Below are 15,429 nucleotides of genomic sequence, written 5' to 3'. Positions count from 1 at the left end.
GCCCTCTGCTGAGTACCCCCAAACAGCACCCATAGGCTCCCCCTCGGGACCCGGGGACATGGGGTGGTGTCCTCAAGTGGGAAGGAAGACACTGAGCATGGTCCATGACACAACAGAGGCAGAGGCCAAGTGTGGATGGAGCAGCTGCAAGAGGGGCAAACATGGCCTTGGGGGACAGGGCCAGGAGTGGCATGGAGACGTCCCTCCAGCCCAGACTCTGGAAGCAGAAGCAGAGATCACTGGGGCTTCTGGGTCCTGTCTCAGCCTCCACAGCTCAGGATGAGACAAAAAATGCAGACGAGAAAAAGACGAGGAAATCCACGGATCCAGCCCTGGGGACGAATCTACTACCTCCCCTGCTCCCCAGGACCCAGAGCCCGAGCCACCCCTCCTCTCTCAGGTCAGATCAGGAGGCAGATCCCATAGAGATCAGCAACTGGGGCATGTTTATTTCCTCCTGGGCCTGGCAGGCTGGGAGCAGAATATAGACAAAGGCACTGGGGCACCTGGGTCTGGCACGGTCTGGAGCTTGGCCGCCTGGGTGGCAACCGTGAAGGGTGTGCCAGGGCGTGCAGGGACTGGAGTCATCCTCCCAGAACTGAGAGGGCCCTCGGGGCATGGAAGCATCACAAGTGCTAGGCTTGGCACAGGTACAGGGGAGAGGTTACGGAGTGGGTGTGTGCAGGGCCTGGTGGGAATGGGGAGACCCTTGGACAGAGCTTTTTAGATATCTAGTCCTAGAGCCAGGGGGAACTCCAGGCAGGGCATATTGGGCCCTGGATGTTGAGAAGCTGGGTAACAAGTACTGAGAGAACAAAAGCTTGTGGGTCAGCAGGCCCCACAAAGATGTGACTGCAGACAGGATCGGCCCTGGGAGAGACCGAGGCTCCAGGTGACTCCTATAGCAAGGCGGTGAGGGGGTGGGTCTGGGGCTCCAGTTCAGGAATACATAGTCAGCTGCAGCCACTGGGGAGAGGAGGGTGGAGAGTGAGGACAGGGAACCCCAAGAGCACCAGCCCCTTTGCCCTCACCCAGGGACCGCTGGCAAAATAGGAGGGAGGGGACTGCAGCTCAGAGCTGGTATGAAGGGCTGAGGGGTGGGGTCCTCCCAGGCACCCATACCCCAATATGGGGGTTCTTACCTCCTGGATGTTCACCTGGATTTGGCCAGTGCCATCTCTGTCAAGAGATTTGAAGGCCCCTGGAGGAGGAGATGCGGAGGTTTGGCGGCAGGGAAGGAAGGAGACTGGTTTTCGGCATAATAACATTACATAAATACATGGGATGACAATCATAGCAGCTGGCACTTCACTGAGTATTTACTGTGTGCCAAGCATGGGGTAAAGTGCTTTCCAGGTATTAGCTGATTTAATCCAACTCATTTTAAAATGAGGCACAGCTGGGCGTGGTGGCTCACACCTATAATCCCAACACTTTGGAAGGCCAAGATGGGAGGATCACTTGAGCCCAGGAGTTCGAGACCAACCTGGGCAACAGAGACCTCATCTCTGCTTTTTAAAAAAACTAAAAATTAAAAACAGGAAAAAAAGAAATGAGGCAGAGAAGGGAAGGGCCATGCCCCAGGTCACATAGCAAGAAAGTGAAATCAGGATTAGAATCCAAGCTGTTACCCTCCTCAATAATGGCCTCTGTGTACTGATATCACCTCTGCCCAGCCCCAGCCTCCTACTGACATCTATGCTCCATCCTCTCCAGTTCTAAGCCTAACAGGCTACTAGAGGGAGGCTCTGCACACTCTACTTCCTGCCCCTAGAGTCTTACAGGTAGGTCCCCACGCCTGCCCTGAAACTTGACTCCATGTTCCCCACCCACAGGGAATCTAGACATGATGACTACACTATCTCCACTCAGTTACCACCACCCTCAGGTGTCCATACCCACAGCATCCTGCACACCCTGGCTGCCTTTCTTTCTTTCCTTTTTTTTTTTTTTTGAGACAGAGTCCCACTCTGTTGCCCAGGCTGGAGTGCAGTGGCACGATCTTGGCTCACTGCAACCTTTGCCTCCCAGGTTCAAGTGATTCTCCTGCCTCAGCCTCCTGAGTAGCTGGGACTACAGGCATGCACCACCACGCCTGGCTAATTTTTTTGTATTTTTAGTAGAGATGGGGTTTCACTATGTTGGCCAGGCTGGTCTCAAACTCCTGACATCAGGTGATCCGCCCACCTCGGCCTCCCAAAGCGCTGGGATTACAGGAGTGAGCCACCATGCCCAGCCCTTTTTTTTTTTTTTTTTTTTTTGAGACAGTGTCTCTGTGGCCCAGGCTGGAGTCCAGTGGCAAGATCATAGCTCACTGCAGCCTCACCCTCCCAGTCTCAAGTGATCCTCCTACCTCAGCCTCCCGAGCAACTGAGACCACAGGCATGTGCCACCATGCCTGGCTATGTATATATACATATATATTTTTTTTTTTGTAGAGATGGAGTCCTACTACATTGCCCAGGCTGGTCTCAAACTCCTGGACTCAAATGATCCTCCCGACTATCAGCCTTCTTGCTGGTAGATCCAGTAGCTATTTCCTGGCCCCTCTTATGTGACTTGTGGCATCAACCTTGTCTGTCCACTCCCTTCACCTCCCTGCTATCTCACATACCTGCTTCTTTTCCTCTGTTACTTTTCATGCATTGTGGGCTCTCTGGAGGCCAAGGGATCTTTTTTTCTTTTTTTTTTTTTGAGATGGAATCTTGCTCTTGTCACCCAGGTTGGAGGCTGGAGTGCAATGGCATGACATGACCTCTGCTCACTGCAACCTCCGCTTCCTGGGTTCAAGCAATTCTCCCTCCCTAAACCTCCTGAGTAGCTGGGATTACAGACACGCCCCCACGCCTGGCTAATTTTTGTATCGTTAGTAGATACGGGGTTTCGCCATGTTGGCCAGGCTGGTCTTGAACTCCTGACCTCAGGTGATACGCCCACCTCAGCCTCCCAGAGTGCTGGGATTACAGGCATAAGCCACTGCATCCGGCCTGGAGGCCAAGGCATTTTTTTTTTTTTGAGACGGAGTCTCGATCTGTCGCCCAGGCTGGAGTGCAGTGGCAGATCTCGGCTCACTGCAAGCTCCGCCTCCTGGGTTCATGCCATTCTCCTGCCTCAGCCTCCCAAGTAGCTGGGACTACAGGCACCCGCCACCACACCTGGCTAATTTTTTGTATTTTTAGTAGAGATGGGGTTTCACTGTGTTAGCCAGGATAGTCTCGAACTCCTGACCTCGTGATCCGCCCTCCTCGGCCTCCCAAAGTGCTGGGATTACAGGCATCAGCCACCATGCCCGGCCGAGGCCAAGGGATCTTTCTAAAGCCAACCTGACCCTGTCCTCCCTCTACCTAGAACCTGCCATGGCTCCCCAATGTCTCTGGTAGAGTTTGAGCACCCCCAAACTTGGCACCCACAATCCTGCATGACCTAATCATGCTCACTGCTCCTACCTTCTCTTACTTAGCTCAGATCTCAGATAGATCCAAGTTCAAATTCTGGCTTTACAACTTCCTAGCTGGGTGACTATGAGCATGAAAATTTGCCTCCTTGAACCCTAAGTTCCTCCTTCACAAAATAAGGACAGTAATCCCCACTTCCCAGCCATGTCTTCAGCATTCAGTACACTAACACTCAGAAGGCCACATGCAATGGCTCATGCCTGTAACACCAAAGCTTTGGGAGGCTGAGGTAGGAGGATTTCTGGAGCCCAGGAGTTCAAGACCAGCCTGGGCAACATAGCAAGACCCTGTCTCTACAAAAAATTTTAAAAATTAGCCAGGCATGGCGGTGTGTGCCTGTACTCCCAGGTATTCGGTAAGCTGAGGCAGGAGGACTGCTGGAGCCTAGGAGTTGAGGCTGCAATCAGCCATGATCATGCCACTGCACTCCAGCCTGGGCAACAAGAGCAGCAGACTCTGTCTCAAAAAAAAAAGAAAGAAAGAAATCTAACAAAAAGCATCAGAAGCCCCATCTTCTTTCCCTTCTAGGCCTTTGCACAGGCTGTTCCCTCAGCCGGCAACAGTATGCCCTACCTTCTCACTAAGTTCTCTCCTCATCCCTCAGGTCTCAATGTTCCCTCTCCAGTGAGCCCTCCCTGACCCCTTGGGCTGCATCAGGTTCCTCCTGGATTGGATTTGCCCTCTAGGCTTCCCCAAGCACAATCTGAGCACGCTCTGCTCACTCTTCCCCTCACCAGAGCCCTAGACCCTCGGCCTGTGCTGCCCCCATCACAACCCATCACTCTGCCCTGAGCTTCCCCTCTCCCAGCCATCATCAGTCTGAACTGTCATTGTGTGGGGACTTGTGTCTCCTCCACCAGACTGTGAGCTCCATGAGGGCAGAAACTGGAACTGATTCAGTCACCACTGTGCCCCTAGCATCGCCCACCTCAAAGTCAGGCTTAGAGGAGACCTGGGCCCATAGAGGTCGTAGGAATCCCCACCCAGGAAGACAGCTGGGTTGTCACTCACGGAACATGGCGTCCAGCCTGACCAAGCAGCTGATGAAGTTGTCAAAATCCATGTTCCCACTTTCATCTGAGTAGCGTCGGATGATCATGTTATAGAGATGCTCATTCAGGTGGAACCCTAAGATGGATTTAGTCCTTCAGGTGTGGGGGCCACATGGCCCAACCCACTCCCATGCCCAGGAGTCAGGCCCAGACCAGCTGAGTAGAGGTTTTCTCACCCATCCCACTCCCAGCCCCAGCATGTCCCTGCCAGCCATACCTGCCGCCTCAAAGGCCCCTGGGAGTTCACTACTGCAAATGGTCCCTGATCGGTCAGTGTCGAACTGTTTGTATATGGCCTGTGGGGACAGAGAGATTGGGTCCAAGTGAGCATTGTGGGGCATAGTGTCTCCATGGCTTGGGGGTCTGGGTGCCAGGGATTTCAGAGGTTGCTACACACCTGCCACCTTTTGATGTTGTTCCACAAGTACTTGAATTCCTCAAAGCCCAGCTTGCCTGTGGTGTCGCTCTGGTGGGAGGGTGTTAAGAAGAGTGACAGCTACACCCAGATGCATGCATCACATGCACTGTGGACACGATGGTGATACAGCAAGCAGGGCAGCCAGGGGTGAAACTCCAGCTCCCGCTTGGTCCTAGTCATATCACCTGGTGTGCGGTTTTATTTTTCATTTTATCCATACATATTGTCACTTACATTTCTAAATAGGGATTCTCTTTAAACATAACCATGAGGAATTATATTCAACTACTCTAAAGTACAAATTCCTTGCCTGAAGAGTTGTTAATTGCTCATTCAGAAAATTCTTAATAGGCCACGCACGGTGGCTCCCGCCTGTAATCCAGCACTTTGGGAGGCCAAAGCAGGTGGTTCACTTGAGGTCAGGAGTTCGAGACCAGCCTGGCCAACATGATGAAATCCCGTCTCTACTAAAAATACAAAAATTGGCCAGCTGTAGTAGCGCACACCTGTAATCCCAGCTATTCAGGAGGCTGAGGGAGGAGAATTGCTTGAACCTAGGAGGTGGAGTTAGCAGTGAGCCAAGATGGCACCACCGCACTTCAGCCTGGGAAACAGAGTGAGACTCTGTCTCAAAAAAAAAAAAAAAAAAAAGAGAAAGAAAAGAAAATTCTTGACAGTAACTCAATTTCATAAAAATGTTAGGACATGTGAAAAACAAGTGTGTGACCAGGCATGGTGGTTCATGCCTGTAATCCCAGCACTTTGGGAAGCCAAGGCAGGTGGATCGCTTGAACTCAGGAACATCACTTTCTCACTAAATCCTTGGGACACCAGTTCTACCAGGACTATTTCCACAGAAGAAAACATTCAAAGCTGAAAACTCTACCCAAGATCATAGTTAAGAGCTAATGTGTACAGACCACATACTATGCACTATACACTGTGCTAAACCTTTTGGATGTAGTTCCAATTCAGTATCACCATTATCACTCACCCATTTTACAGATAGAGAAACTGAGGCACAGAGCGGTTCAATAACCTGGTTAAGAGGTAGAGTTGGGATTGCTTTGCTCTATGCAATATGTCTGTGATTACATGACATGTATATTATGTATGTGTCTGTTTGCCCTATGTGTTAAAGGTGCATGAGGCCAGGCGCAGTGTCTCAAGCTTGTAATCCCAACACTTTGGGAGGCCAAGGCGGAAGGATTGCTTAAGGTCTGGAGTTTGAGACTTGCCAGGTCAATATAGTGAAAGCTTTTCTCTATAAAATATTTTTTAAAACAAAAATAAATAAAAATATGCATGTATCCAAGATCAGCTAATGGCTGGCCCATGTACAGATACACACGTGTGTTCCTGTGCACACTGCCTCATACACCTTCACGTATGTGGGAGAGCTCTTAGGTGTGTGTGTGTGTATATGCGCATGTGGCTGTTATAAATGTGGGTTCTCAAGCCCAAAAGACCTGAGTCCACAGGCTGGAGTGCAGTGACGAAACCTCTGCTCACTGCAACCTCCGCCTCCCGGGTTCAAGCAATTCTCCTGCTTGAGTAGCTGGGACTCCCGAGTAGCTGGGACTACAGGCGTGCACCACCACGCCCAGCTAATTTTTGTTATTTTTATTTTTATTTTTATTTTATTTTTTGAGACAGAGTCTGGCTCTGTCGCCCAGGCTGGAGTGCAGTGGCGCGATCTCGGCTCACTGCAAGCTCCGCCTCCCGGGTTCACGCCATTCTCCTGCTTCAGCCTCCCGAATAGCTGGGACTACAGGCGCCTGCCACCGCGCCTGGCTAATTTTTTTTTTTTTTTTAGTAGAGACAGGGTTTCACTGTGTTAGCCAGGATGGTCTCAATCTCCTGACCTCGTGATCCGCTCGCCTCGGCCTCCCAAAGTGCTGGGATTACAGGTGTGAGCCACTGTGCCTGGCCAATTTTTGTATTTTTAATAGAGATGGGATTTCACCATGTTGGCCAGGCTGGTCTCAAACTCCTGACCTCAGGTGATCTGCCCACCTTAGCCTCCCAAAGTGTTGGGATTACAGGCATGAGCCACCACGCCTGACCTTTATCTATAACTTGAGACAAATGACTGCTTCTTTCAGGAAACTGAGCCTCAGTTTCCTCTTCTGTAAAATGGAATATAATAATTGTGCCTGTCCAACAGGGTGGTTATGACGGTTCGGTCACTTTATATAATTAAAGTGCCAGCTGTGACAGCTGGCATTGTTATGATTTACCGCCACATGTCTGTAGGTGAGTGTGTTCTGATGAATGCATTTCCACATCTGTGGATATGAAAGCTACATGTTGGCTTCCCAAACATACTCTCAAAAAACTCTCTGTGCACCCAGGGCCTCTCCCACACTGCCCTCAAGGATACATCCATCACGGCCACCATGCTGCGACACGTGTCAATGCCAAAACCATCAGTCTTCAGATCAGGGTCTGTGGGTAACAGGTTGAAAGTCAGAGGCCAGAGGTCAAATCCTCTCTGGCCCCTCTGCCTCTGAACCTACCCTATTCCTTGACCCCGGTCACTTACGTCGTGTCACAACCTTATTGAGAATGTTCATGAGTTCTGTGGCGCTGACCTCCATGTCCTGCGGGCGGAAGTTAGGGGCAGGTCAGGGGTGACTGAAAGGGGTCTGAGAATGTCATGGAGAATGGGAACACTGGGATTGTCATGGTCAAGGGTGTGTGTGCAAGGGCAGCCACAAGGGAAGGGATGGAAGGGTTAGGACGGGGCCAGGGACCCCAGGTTACTTACATCTCCAGCCAGCTGGGCAAAGAGTCTCCGGAACTGCCGGACCTCCTCACTCTCGTTGGCCTCAATGTTGGAGTAATGTGTGCGTGGGGGCTGCAAAGGGAGGAGAGCTCAGAGCAGGGGGAGGGGAACCCGGCCAGGACGGCTCCCCAAACCCAGGCACCCTGGGTGGGGAAGTCAGAGTGGGCTGGGCAGCTTGATGAGGAAAAGAATGAGGGGTGGTAGTGAATGGGGTGCACGTAGGTGGGGCATGGCTAAGACCCATGGCGAAGCTGCGGACACGGCATGGGAGGAACTGGCAGAGGAATTTCACAAGAAGCGGAGGAAGGTGGGGCTTCTCTACAGGAACAGGGATGGGACCTCGAAGAGGCCTTGGCAGGACAAGGGGGTCTGGTTGCAGAGGGGGGCTTACCGGTGGCTCCGGGTTGTACTGCGCAGCCGCCTCGCTGCGAAGAGATAAAGGGGAGGGGTTAGTGCCAGGGGCGGGGCCTCCAACGGGCAGCACTACAGAACCATCAGCCCCAACGCTCCAGACCCCAGCCGTTATCTTCCTTACTTGGTTGCTGTGCCTTTCATTTGTTCTTGTCCTCATCTGTCCCAATCCACACTGCCCTGGTCGTGCCCCTCTTCTCCCTTCCTCAGGCCAACCCCACCCTCGAGGAAACCCAGAGACCGGTCCCCTGGGAGGCTCCCCTCCTGCCAGGCACACCTACCCAGTGGCAGATTTCAGTCATCTTGGCCACCCTAAACCTAAAAAATCCCACGTAGAATCAAAAGACCCCGCCCCTTGGAGGGCTCACTTCATAGAGGCTCTGCCCCAGCTTCCCAAGGCCTTATCCTCCTCAGGTGCCATCTGCCCAAGACCCTACTCCACGGCCCGCTTCCTAAATGCCCGTCTTCCCAACATCCTACCCCAGCCATTGGTCCCCGCCCCTTCAAGGGATCACTGCTAAGTGGCCGTGGCTAATTAAGCCAACCTGCCCTATCCCTACCAGGGCATTTTTCTCCATTAATCCAGCCAGTTCCCAGCAAGCCCAGCCCATTCTGGGCCATTTACCCTACCCCATTAGGTCTTGCTTCCTCCTGGGCTCACCTCCTCATTAACCCACCTAAAACCTCTGACCACACTCATAAGTCAAGCCCCGTCCGTAAAATGTCACTCAGACGCATTGGCTCCGCACCTTTAACGTTCATCTCCAGGTTAGCCAATGCAGGCTGAGCCCAGACCCATAAGCCCCACCCCCCAAAACTCCACATCAGTCCCCTCAGGACCACATTGTCCTGGTCCCACACAATCAGACTACTCCCATATCAAGCCCCGCCCCCAAGGACTGATATCCGCCTCACTGGGGTCCACCCCCTTACAGCAGGACTCTCAAACCAGGCCTCCCCCGCCTAATTCAGGTACCCAGGTTAGCCTCCAGGTTAATCCTATTCTATTGTTAGACCACGCCCCTCCAAGACCACGCCTCACGGAGGCTCCTCCCATTCCCAGGCCCCGCCCCTCTGATAGTCTCCGCCTTACCTGATGGCGCTGATGACTCCGCCTAGGATACGCATGGCCGTTCCACCGCCACCGCCGCCTCCACCACCACCACCGCCGCCGCCGCCGCCGCCCCCGGCCCCGCTGATCAGGCCTCCAAGCACATTTCCCAGGCCCCCACCCAGGCCCCCGCCTCCCCCGCCGCCGCCGCCGCCGCCCTTCAAGAACGAGTTAACCAGGAACATGGCTGCGACTCACTGCTGGGGGGAAAAAAGGGGACCAGTGGGTGCTTCGCCCCTGAGCCCACACCCTCCCTTCAAACAAGCATTTCCGGCAGCTGGACGTGGGAGGAATCTGAGGCCTCCGGGTGGGGGTCTGAGTTTGCGAGGGCGGGTTGTCCTCGGATGGGTGGGGCAGGTATGGGGGATCAGGTTTGCAACCTCCTCGGGTCTAAAAGGCACCCGTGGGGCTTCAGGGAGCCTGGACTGGGTGCACACGTTAAGGGGAGGGTGCAGATCTGGTGGGGGTTCTCTTGGTGGGGACCCCAAGTTGGCGTAAGGCGTTCCCGACATGTCTGGGCGCTAGAATGTGAGATCCAGAGCCCAGCCTGAATGTAGAGGTCCTTGGCAGGTCATGGGCGCGGAGCAAACATCCACGGCCTAAAGGGCCCCAGGGCGGGGTTTAGGAAATCCCAAATGTGGGCTTCAGAATTTAGGTATTCCCAGCGGCAGGATTCCAGTGTCACCTCTGGCTCTGTGGGCTCGGGTCTAAGATCGTGGCTGTGAGCTCTGGGTTCCCGGACAACGGGGTTCCCCGCTGGAACTGGGGGCACAGATCTACGATCGCGGTTCAGGACACCCCAAGGAAGAATTCACAGGGTATCTCTGAAACCTATGGGCCTGTATTTTGGATCATGAGACAGAGGGTGGAGAAGGGTCCCCGGGACGGCATAAAAGGAGATCGAACAGGTCTGAGGGTTCGAATCTGAGACCATGGATCTGGGGGGCTCCTGAGGCCGAGACTTCACGGTTTCGCCTGGTCTGGGGGCCGCCAAAGTCGGAGTTGCGGGGTGCGGAGGGGGTACGGGCCGGGCGCTTACCGCCGCACACGTCCGGAGTTCTGGGAGTCCGTTCCACTGCCGCTCCCGGGCCTCCCGCAGCGTCCGGCTCCGGAGGGCGGGGCCGGTGACTCAGGCCTCAACTCTCGGGTCGGACACTGCACCGCGGTCCTGCGGTCGCCCGCGCGGTCCTAGAGCCGAAGCGGACATTGCGCATGCGCACCCCACACCGCCCCGCTAGCTGGATCCAGGTCTGGGCCCCGCCCTACGCGTTTCCAGCGCCGGAGGTCTTAACCCCGCCCTGACTCGGTAGTCGGGGGTCTTCCCGACACCCCTCAGGTCTGGGTGGAGGCACCCGTGGACGAGAACTCGGAGGGGACCCACCCCCCGAGTGTCGTAGTGTGAATTTTCACCCTAGGGCATGCCAATATCCTTCCAGGGTGGCGGTTTTCGGTCCGCTCACTAAGGGACTCCGCACGGGCCCTCTCCAGGTGTTGTCGCGACAAACACCTCCTGGAGGCCTGGAGTATGGTTTGACTCACACGCTGGGGGACAATCGCCCGTGTCTGTGGCGAGGATTGAGGCTGGACTGCCTTTCCCAGTGCCTGCAGCAGCCCGGATGGCAGTCAAACCGCAGGCAGCGCCTGCGCCGCCTCCCAGGCGAACCTTACCACGCCCCCGCCCCAATCAGGGGCCACCAGAATCATTCCTTCCTGGACTGGCCCAAAGGGTGTCCTCAGTATGCTAGCCTCTAAAGAAGTCCCCAGACACAGGAAGATTCCTTTGGCCACGGCCTGGTTTCTTTATTTACTTAAAAAATATTATTGTTTTTACATAATAGAGACGGAGGTCTCGCTATGTTGCCCAGGCTGCTCTTGAACTCCGGGCCTCAAGCCGTCCTCCTGCCTCAGCCTCCCAAAGTACTGTGAGGTACTGGGATTACAGGTATGGGCTACCGGCCTTTTTTTGATTTAATTTAATTTTTTACAATAATATTTTTACATAGCCTGGTTTCTTTTCTTTTCTTTTTTTGAGACAGCATCTTGCTCTGTTGCCCAGGCTGGAGTGCAGTGGCGCCATCTCAGCTCACTGCAGTCTCTGCCTCCCAGGTTCAAGCGATTCTCCTGCCTCAGCCTCCCGAGTAGCTGGGATTACAGGCATGCACCACCACGCCCAGCTAATTTTTGTATTTTTAGTAGAGACGGGGTTTCACCATGTTGGCCAGGCTGGTCTCAAACTCCTGATCTTAGGTGATCCACCTGCCTCGGCCTGCCAAAGTGCTAGGATTACAGGCGTGAGCCACGGGTGTCCAGTACTTTTTCAGGACTCATCGGGGGAGCTAAATCTGGCCCCCAGGCAGGCTGGCTGGCTCTTATCCCCTACCCTGCAGGCTGGCTAGGCTTGAGTTGAATCCTGGCTGTGCCCTGTAATAACTGCACAACCCCAAAAGATTGGCTTGATATTCCTGAGCAGCGATTTTCTCATCTGTAAAATGGGAACATGGGTTGCTCCATACCACTAGGCCCCCTATCAAAATTAAATGATATCTGCAGCAATACTGATTATTAAAAAAAAAACTTAAGTGGTGGCTGGGTGCAGTGGTTCATGCCTGTATTCCCTGCATTTTGGGAGGCTGAGGCAGGAGGATCTCTTGAGCCCAGGAGTTTGACTCCAGCCTGGGCAATATAGTGAGACCTTGTCTCTACAAATAATACAGAAATTAGCTGAATGTGGTGGCATGTGCCTAGTCCCAGCTACTCTAGAGACTGAGGTGGGGGGATCACCAGAGCCCAGGAGGCGGAGGTTGCAGTGAGCCGAGATCATGCCACTGCACTACAATCTGGGTGACAGAGCGAGACTCTGTCTCAAATAAATACCGGGCACAGTGGCTCACGCCTATAACCCCAGGACTTTGGGATGCTGAAGCGGGCAGATCACCTGAGGTCGGGAGTTCGAGACCAGTCTGACTAACATGGAGAAACCCTGTCTCTACTAAAAAATACAAAATTAGCCGGGTGTGGTGGTGCATATCTGTAATCCCAGCTACTCGGGAGGCTGAGACAGGAGAATCACTTGAACCCAGGAGGCAGAGGTTTCAGTGAGCCAAGATTGCGCCATTGCACTCCAGCCTGGGCAACAAGAGTGAAACTCCGTCTCCAATAAAAAAATAAATAAATAAATAAATAGGTGATAAATGCTTTGTAAATGCCCCCATTAGCTCTGTGTCTGTGCCCATGCTGTTCCCTCAGCCTGGAGGCCACCTGTATTCCTCAGCTGGTAGACTCTTAGTCTTCCTTAAATAGTACAAAAACAGGCCAGGTGTGGTGGCTCACGCCTGTAATCCCAGCACTTTGGGAGGCCGAGGCGGGCAGATCACTGAGGTCGGGAGTTTGGGACCACCCTGACTAACATGGTGAAATCCTGTTTCTACTAAAAATACAAAAAATTAGCCAGGCATGGTGGCGTGTGCCTGTAATCCCAGCTACTCGGGAGGCTGAGGCAGGAGAATCGCTTGAACCCGGGAGGCAGAGCTTGCAGTGACTCGAGATCGTGCCATTGCACTCTAGCTTGGGCAACAAGAGCGAAACTGTCTCAAAAAAAAAAACAAAACAAAACAAAAACAAGTAACCGTCAACCACTCCTCCAAGTGCTTGACATCCATCAGTTCCCTTGTTCTCCTAACAGCCCTGTGACATAGATGCTATTTATTATCCCCATTTTACAGATAAGTAAACCGACTCTGAGGTTAAACCCAAGCAGTCACTCTCCCTAGCCTGTATCCTTAACCACTACCCTTATGTGTTAATAATATAATTAATATAATAGCTCAAATAACTAGATCACAACAGACAAAACTAGTTGCAGCTGATGTTTCCTGAGGCCTTGCTGGGGCCAGGCCAAGGTAACTGCTACACAAGCTTTGTCTGCAGGGCAGGAGAGAGAATGGAGATTCTGAAAGGCAGGGTCACGGAGGGTGGCAGAACCAGATCTGAACCCGGGCTTGGCACAGATCTTTTGGTGATGACTAATCCAGATTCCCTTCTCACCACACCCCTCCCTGCCAGACTGACTGCTCCAGCTCTCTGCCCTCTCCTGAGGCTCACTTGCTGCCAGCCCTCATGCCCTCGGCCAGGAACTCCCCTGCCGCCTTTTTTTTTCTGGCCTGATTGTGTAGCTACTTAGGCTGCAGGTGTCACCTCAGGAGTCATATCTTCCAGAAAGCCCTCCCTGTCTCCACCCAACCTGAGACTAGGTGAGGCTTCCAGTTATATGCTTTCAAAATGACTTATACTTTCTCATGGCACTCACTGCCAATCGTAACCATATTGTCATCTAGTTCTGGCCCCCAACCCCTTATTCCTGGCCAGCCCCAGGTGTTAGGTCTCCATCCTCCTCTCTGTACCACTCATGCCATGGGGTGCCTCCCCTACATGCACAGCTTAAATCCTGTCTCTAGGCTATCAACGCCCAGTTTTTTGTTTTGTTTTGCTTTCGAGACGGAGTCTCACTCTGTCGCCCAGGCTGGAGTGCAGTGGCGAGATCTCTGCTCGCTGCAAGCTCCGCCTCCCGGGTTCACGCCATTCTCCGCCTCAGCCTCCAGAGTAGCTGGGACTATAGGCACCTACCTCCACGCTGGCTAATTTTTTGTATTTTTAGTAGAGATGGGGTTTCACCGTGTTAACCAGGATGTTCTCGATCTCCTGACCTTGTGATCCGCCCGCCTTGGCCTCCCAAAGTGCTGGGATTACAGGCATGAGCCACAGCGCCCGGCCAACGCCCAGTTTTTTGTGTTGTTCTTAGAGACAGGGGCTCTGTCACCCAGACTGGAATGCAGTGATGTGATGTAGCTCACTGCAGCCTGTAACTCCTGGCCTCAAGGAATCCTCCTCCTGCCTCAACCTCCTGAATAGCTACTGGTACAGGCACAAGCTACCACGCCCAGCAAACATCCAAATTTCCTTTATCTTTTTTCTTTTTAAATTATTTGTAGAGATGAGGTCTTACTGTGTTGCCCAGGCTGGTCTTGAACTCTGAGCTCAAGTGATCCTCCCACCTCAGCCTCCCAAAGTGCTAGGATTACAGGCGTGAGCCACTGCACCTGGCCCTAACCCTAACCCCCAAATTTCTATCTCCAGCCCAGACACCTCCTGCGAACTCCAGGCTCCTACATCCTGCATCATATTCACCATTTCCATGGGAAAGGATGGAAGATCTCAGAGGCTTTTTTTTCCTTTTTCTTTTTCTTTTTTTTTTGAGACGGAGTCTTGCTCTGTCACCAGGCTGGCGTGCAGTGGCGCGATCTCGGCTCACTGCATCCTCCACCTCTGAGGTTCAAGCAGTTCTCCTGCCTCAGCCTCCCGAGCAGCTGGGACTACAGGCATGCGCAACCATGCCCAGCTAATTTTTGTATTTTTTAGTAGAGACGGGGTTTCACCATGTTGGCCAGGATGGTCCCAATCCCTTGACCTCGTGATCCACCCGCCTCAGCCTCCCAAAGTGCTGGGATTGCAGGCGTGAGCCAATGCACCCGGCCCTTAGAGGCATTTTAAGCTTTACATATCCTAAACTGAGCTTCTGACCTTCCTCCAGAACCTGCTCCCTCGCTACCTTCCCCACCTAGGTCAGTGGCAGCTCTGTCCTTCCAGTGACTGAGGCCAAACGCTCCGGGGTGGTCCTTCACCTCTCTCCTTCACACCAACTCCAACCTGTCAGCAGATATTATTGGCTCCACCTACAGAAACTAAACTCTTCCCCTCCACTGTCCCCACCCTGCCACAGCCTCCATCCTTTCCCACCTGGACACCCCACAGCCTCCTCCCTGGTCTCCCTGCTCCCTTGTGTCTGCTCCCCGCTGTCTGCTCCTCTTGTGGAGCCAGAGGAAGCCTGAGGCCACCTGAGTCAGGTCAGGGCCCTGTAGGCTCAGAGCCCTGCCCTGGCTGCACCCCACTCCAGGAAAGAGTCAAAAGTTCTCACAACAGGGCCAGGTGCGGTGGCTCATGCCTGGAATCCCAGCACTTTGGGAGACTGAGGCAGGAGGATCGCTTGAACCTAGGATTTTGAGACCAGCCTGGGCAACATGGCAAGATCCCATCTCTACAAAAAATACCAAAAACTAGCCAGGCATGGTGGCATGTGCCTGTAGTCCCAGCTACTCGGGAGGCTGAGGTGGGAGGATCACGTGAGCCCAGGAGGTAGA

The 15,429-nt window shown here is 53.4% G+C and overlaps 1 protein-coding gene across 6 annotated transcripts; it reads right to left on the bottom strand.

The window, feature by feature from the left end:
• Positions 1 to 423: 423 nt before the first annotated feature.
• CAPNS1 (calpain small subunit 1) lies at positions 424 to 10,893 on the bottom strand. Of its 6 annotated transcripts, none has more exons than XM_019015936.3 (12): positions 10,775 to 10,893; positions 10,275 to 10,423; positions 9,218 to 9,435; positions 8,105 to 8,138; positions 7,696 to 7,785; positions 7,471 to 7,528; positions 7,309 to 7,373; positions 4,905 to 4,973; positions 4,725 to 4,803; positions 4,467 to 4,583; positions 1,143 to 1,201; positions 424 to 966 (listed from the first exon to the last, which is right to left on the bottom strand). In XM_019015936.3, exons 3-12 carry the CDS (start codon positions 9,418 to 9,420, stop codon positions 940 to 942), a joined length of 801 nt encoding a protein of 266 aa, XP_018871481.1. In that variant the 5' UTR covers positions 9,421 to 9,435; positions 10,275 to 10,423; positions 10,775 to 10,893; the 3' UTR covers positions 424 to 939. The 6 variants fall into 6 exon arrangements, with proteins under 6 accessions (XP_018871481.1, XP_018871482.1, XP_018871478.1 ...); XM_019015937.3 differs by having other exon boundaries at positions 9,218 to 9,432; XM_019015933.3 differs by having other exon boundaries at positions 424 to 1,201.
• Positions 10,894 to 15,429: the final 4,536 nt, after the last annotated feature.

This window comes from Gorilla gorilla, chromosome 20 (genome assembly GCF_029281585.2).
Source record: "Gorilla gorilla gorilla isolate KB3781 chromosome 20, NHGRI_mGorGor1-v2.1_pri, whole genome shotgun sequence".
In the NCBI taxonomy this organism is placed as follows: domain Eukaryota; kingdom Metazoa; phylum Chordata; class Mammalia; order Primates; family Hominidae; genus Gorilla; species Gorilla gorilla.
The sequence above is the reverse complement of the archived record's forward strand: the minus strand, read 5'-3'. Positions and strand labels throughout refer to the sequence as shown.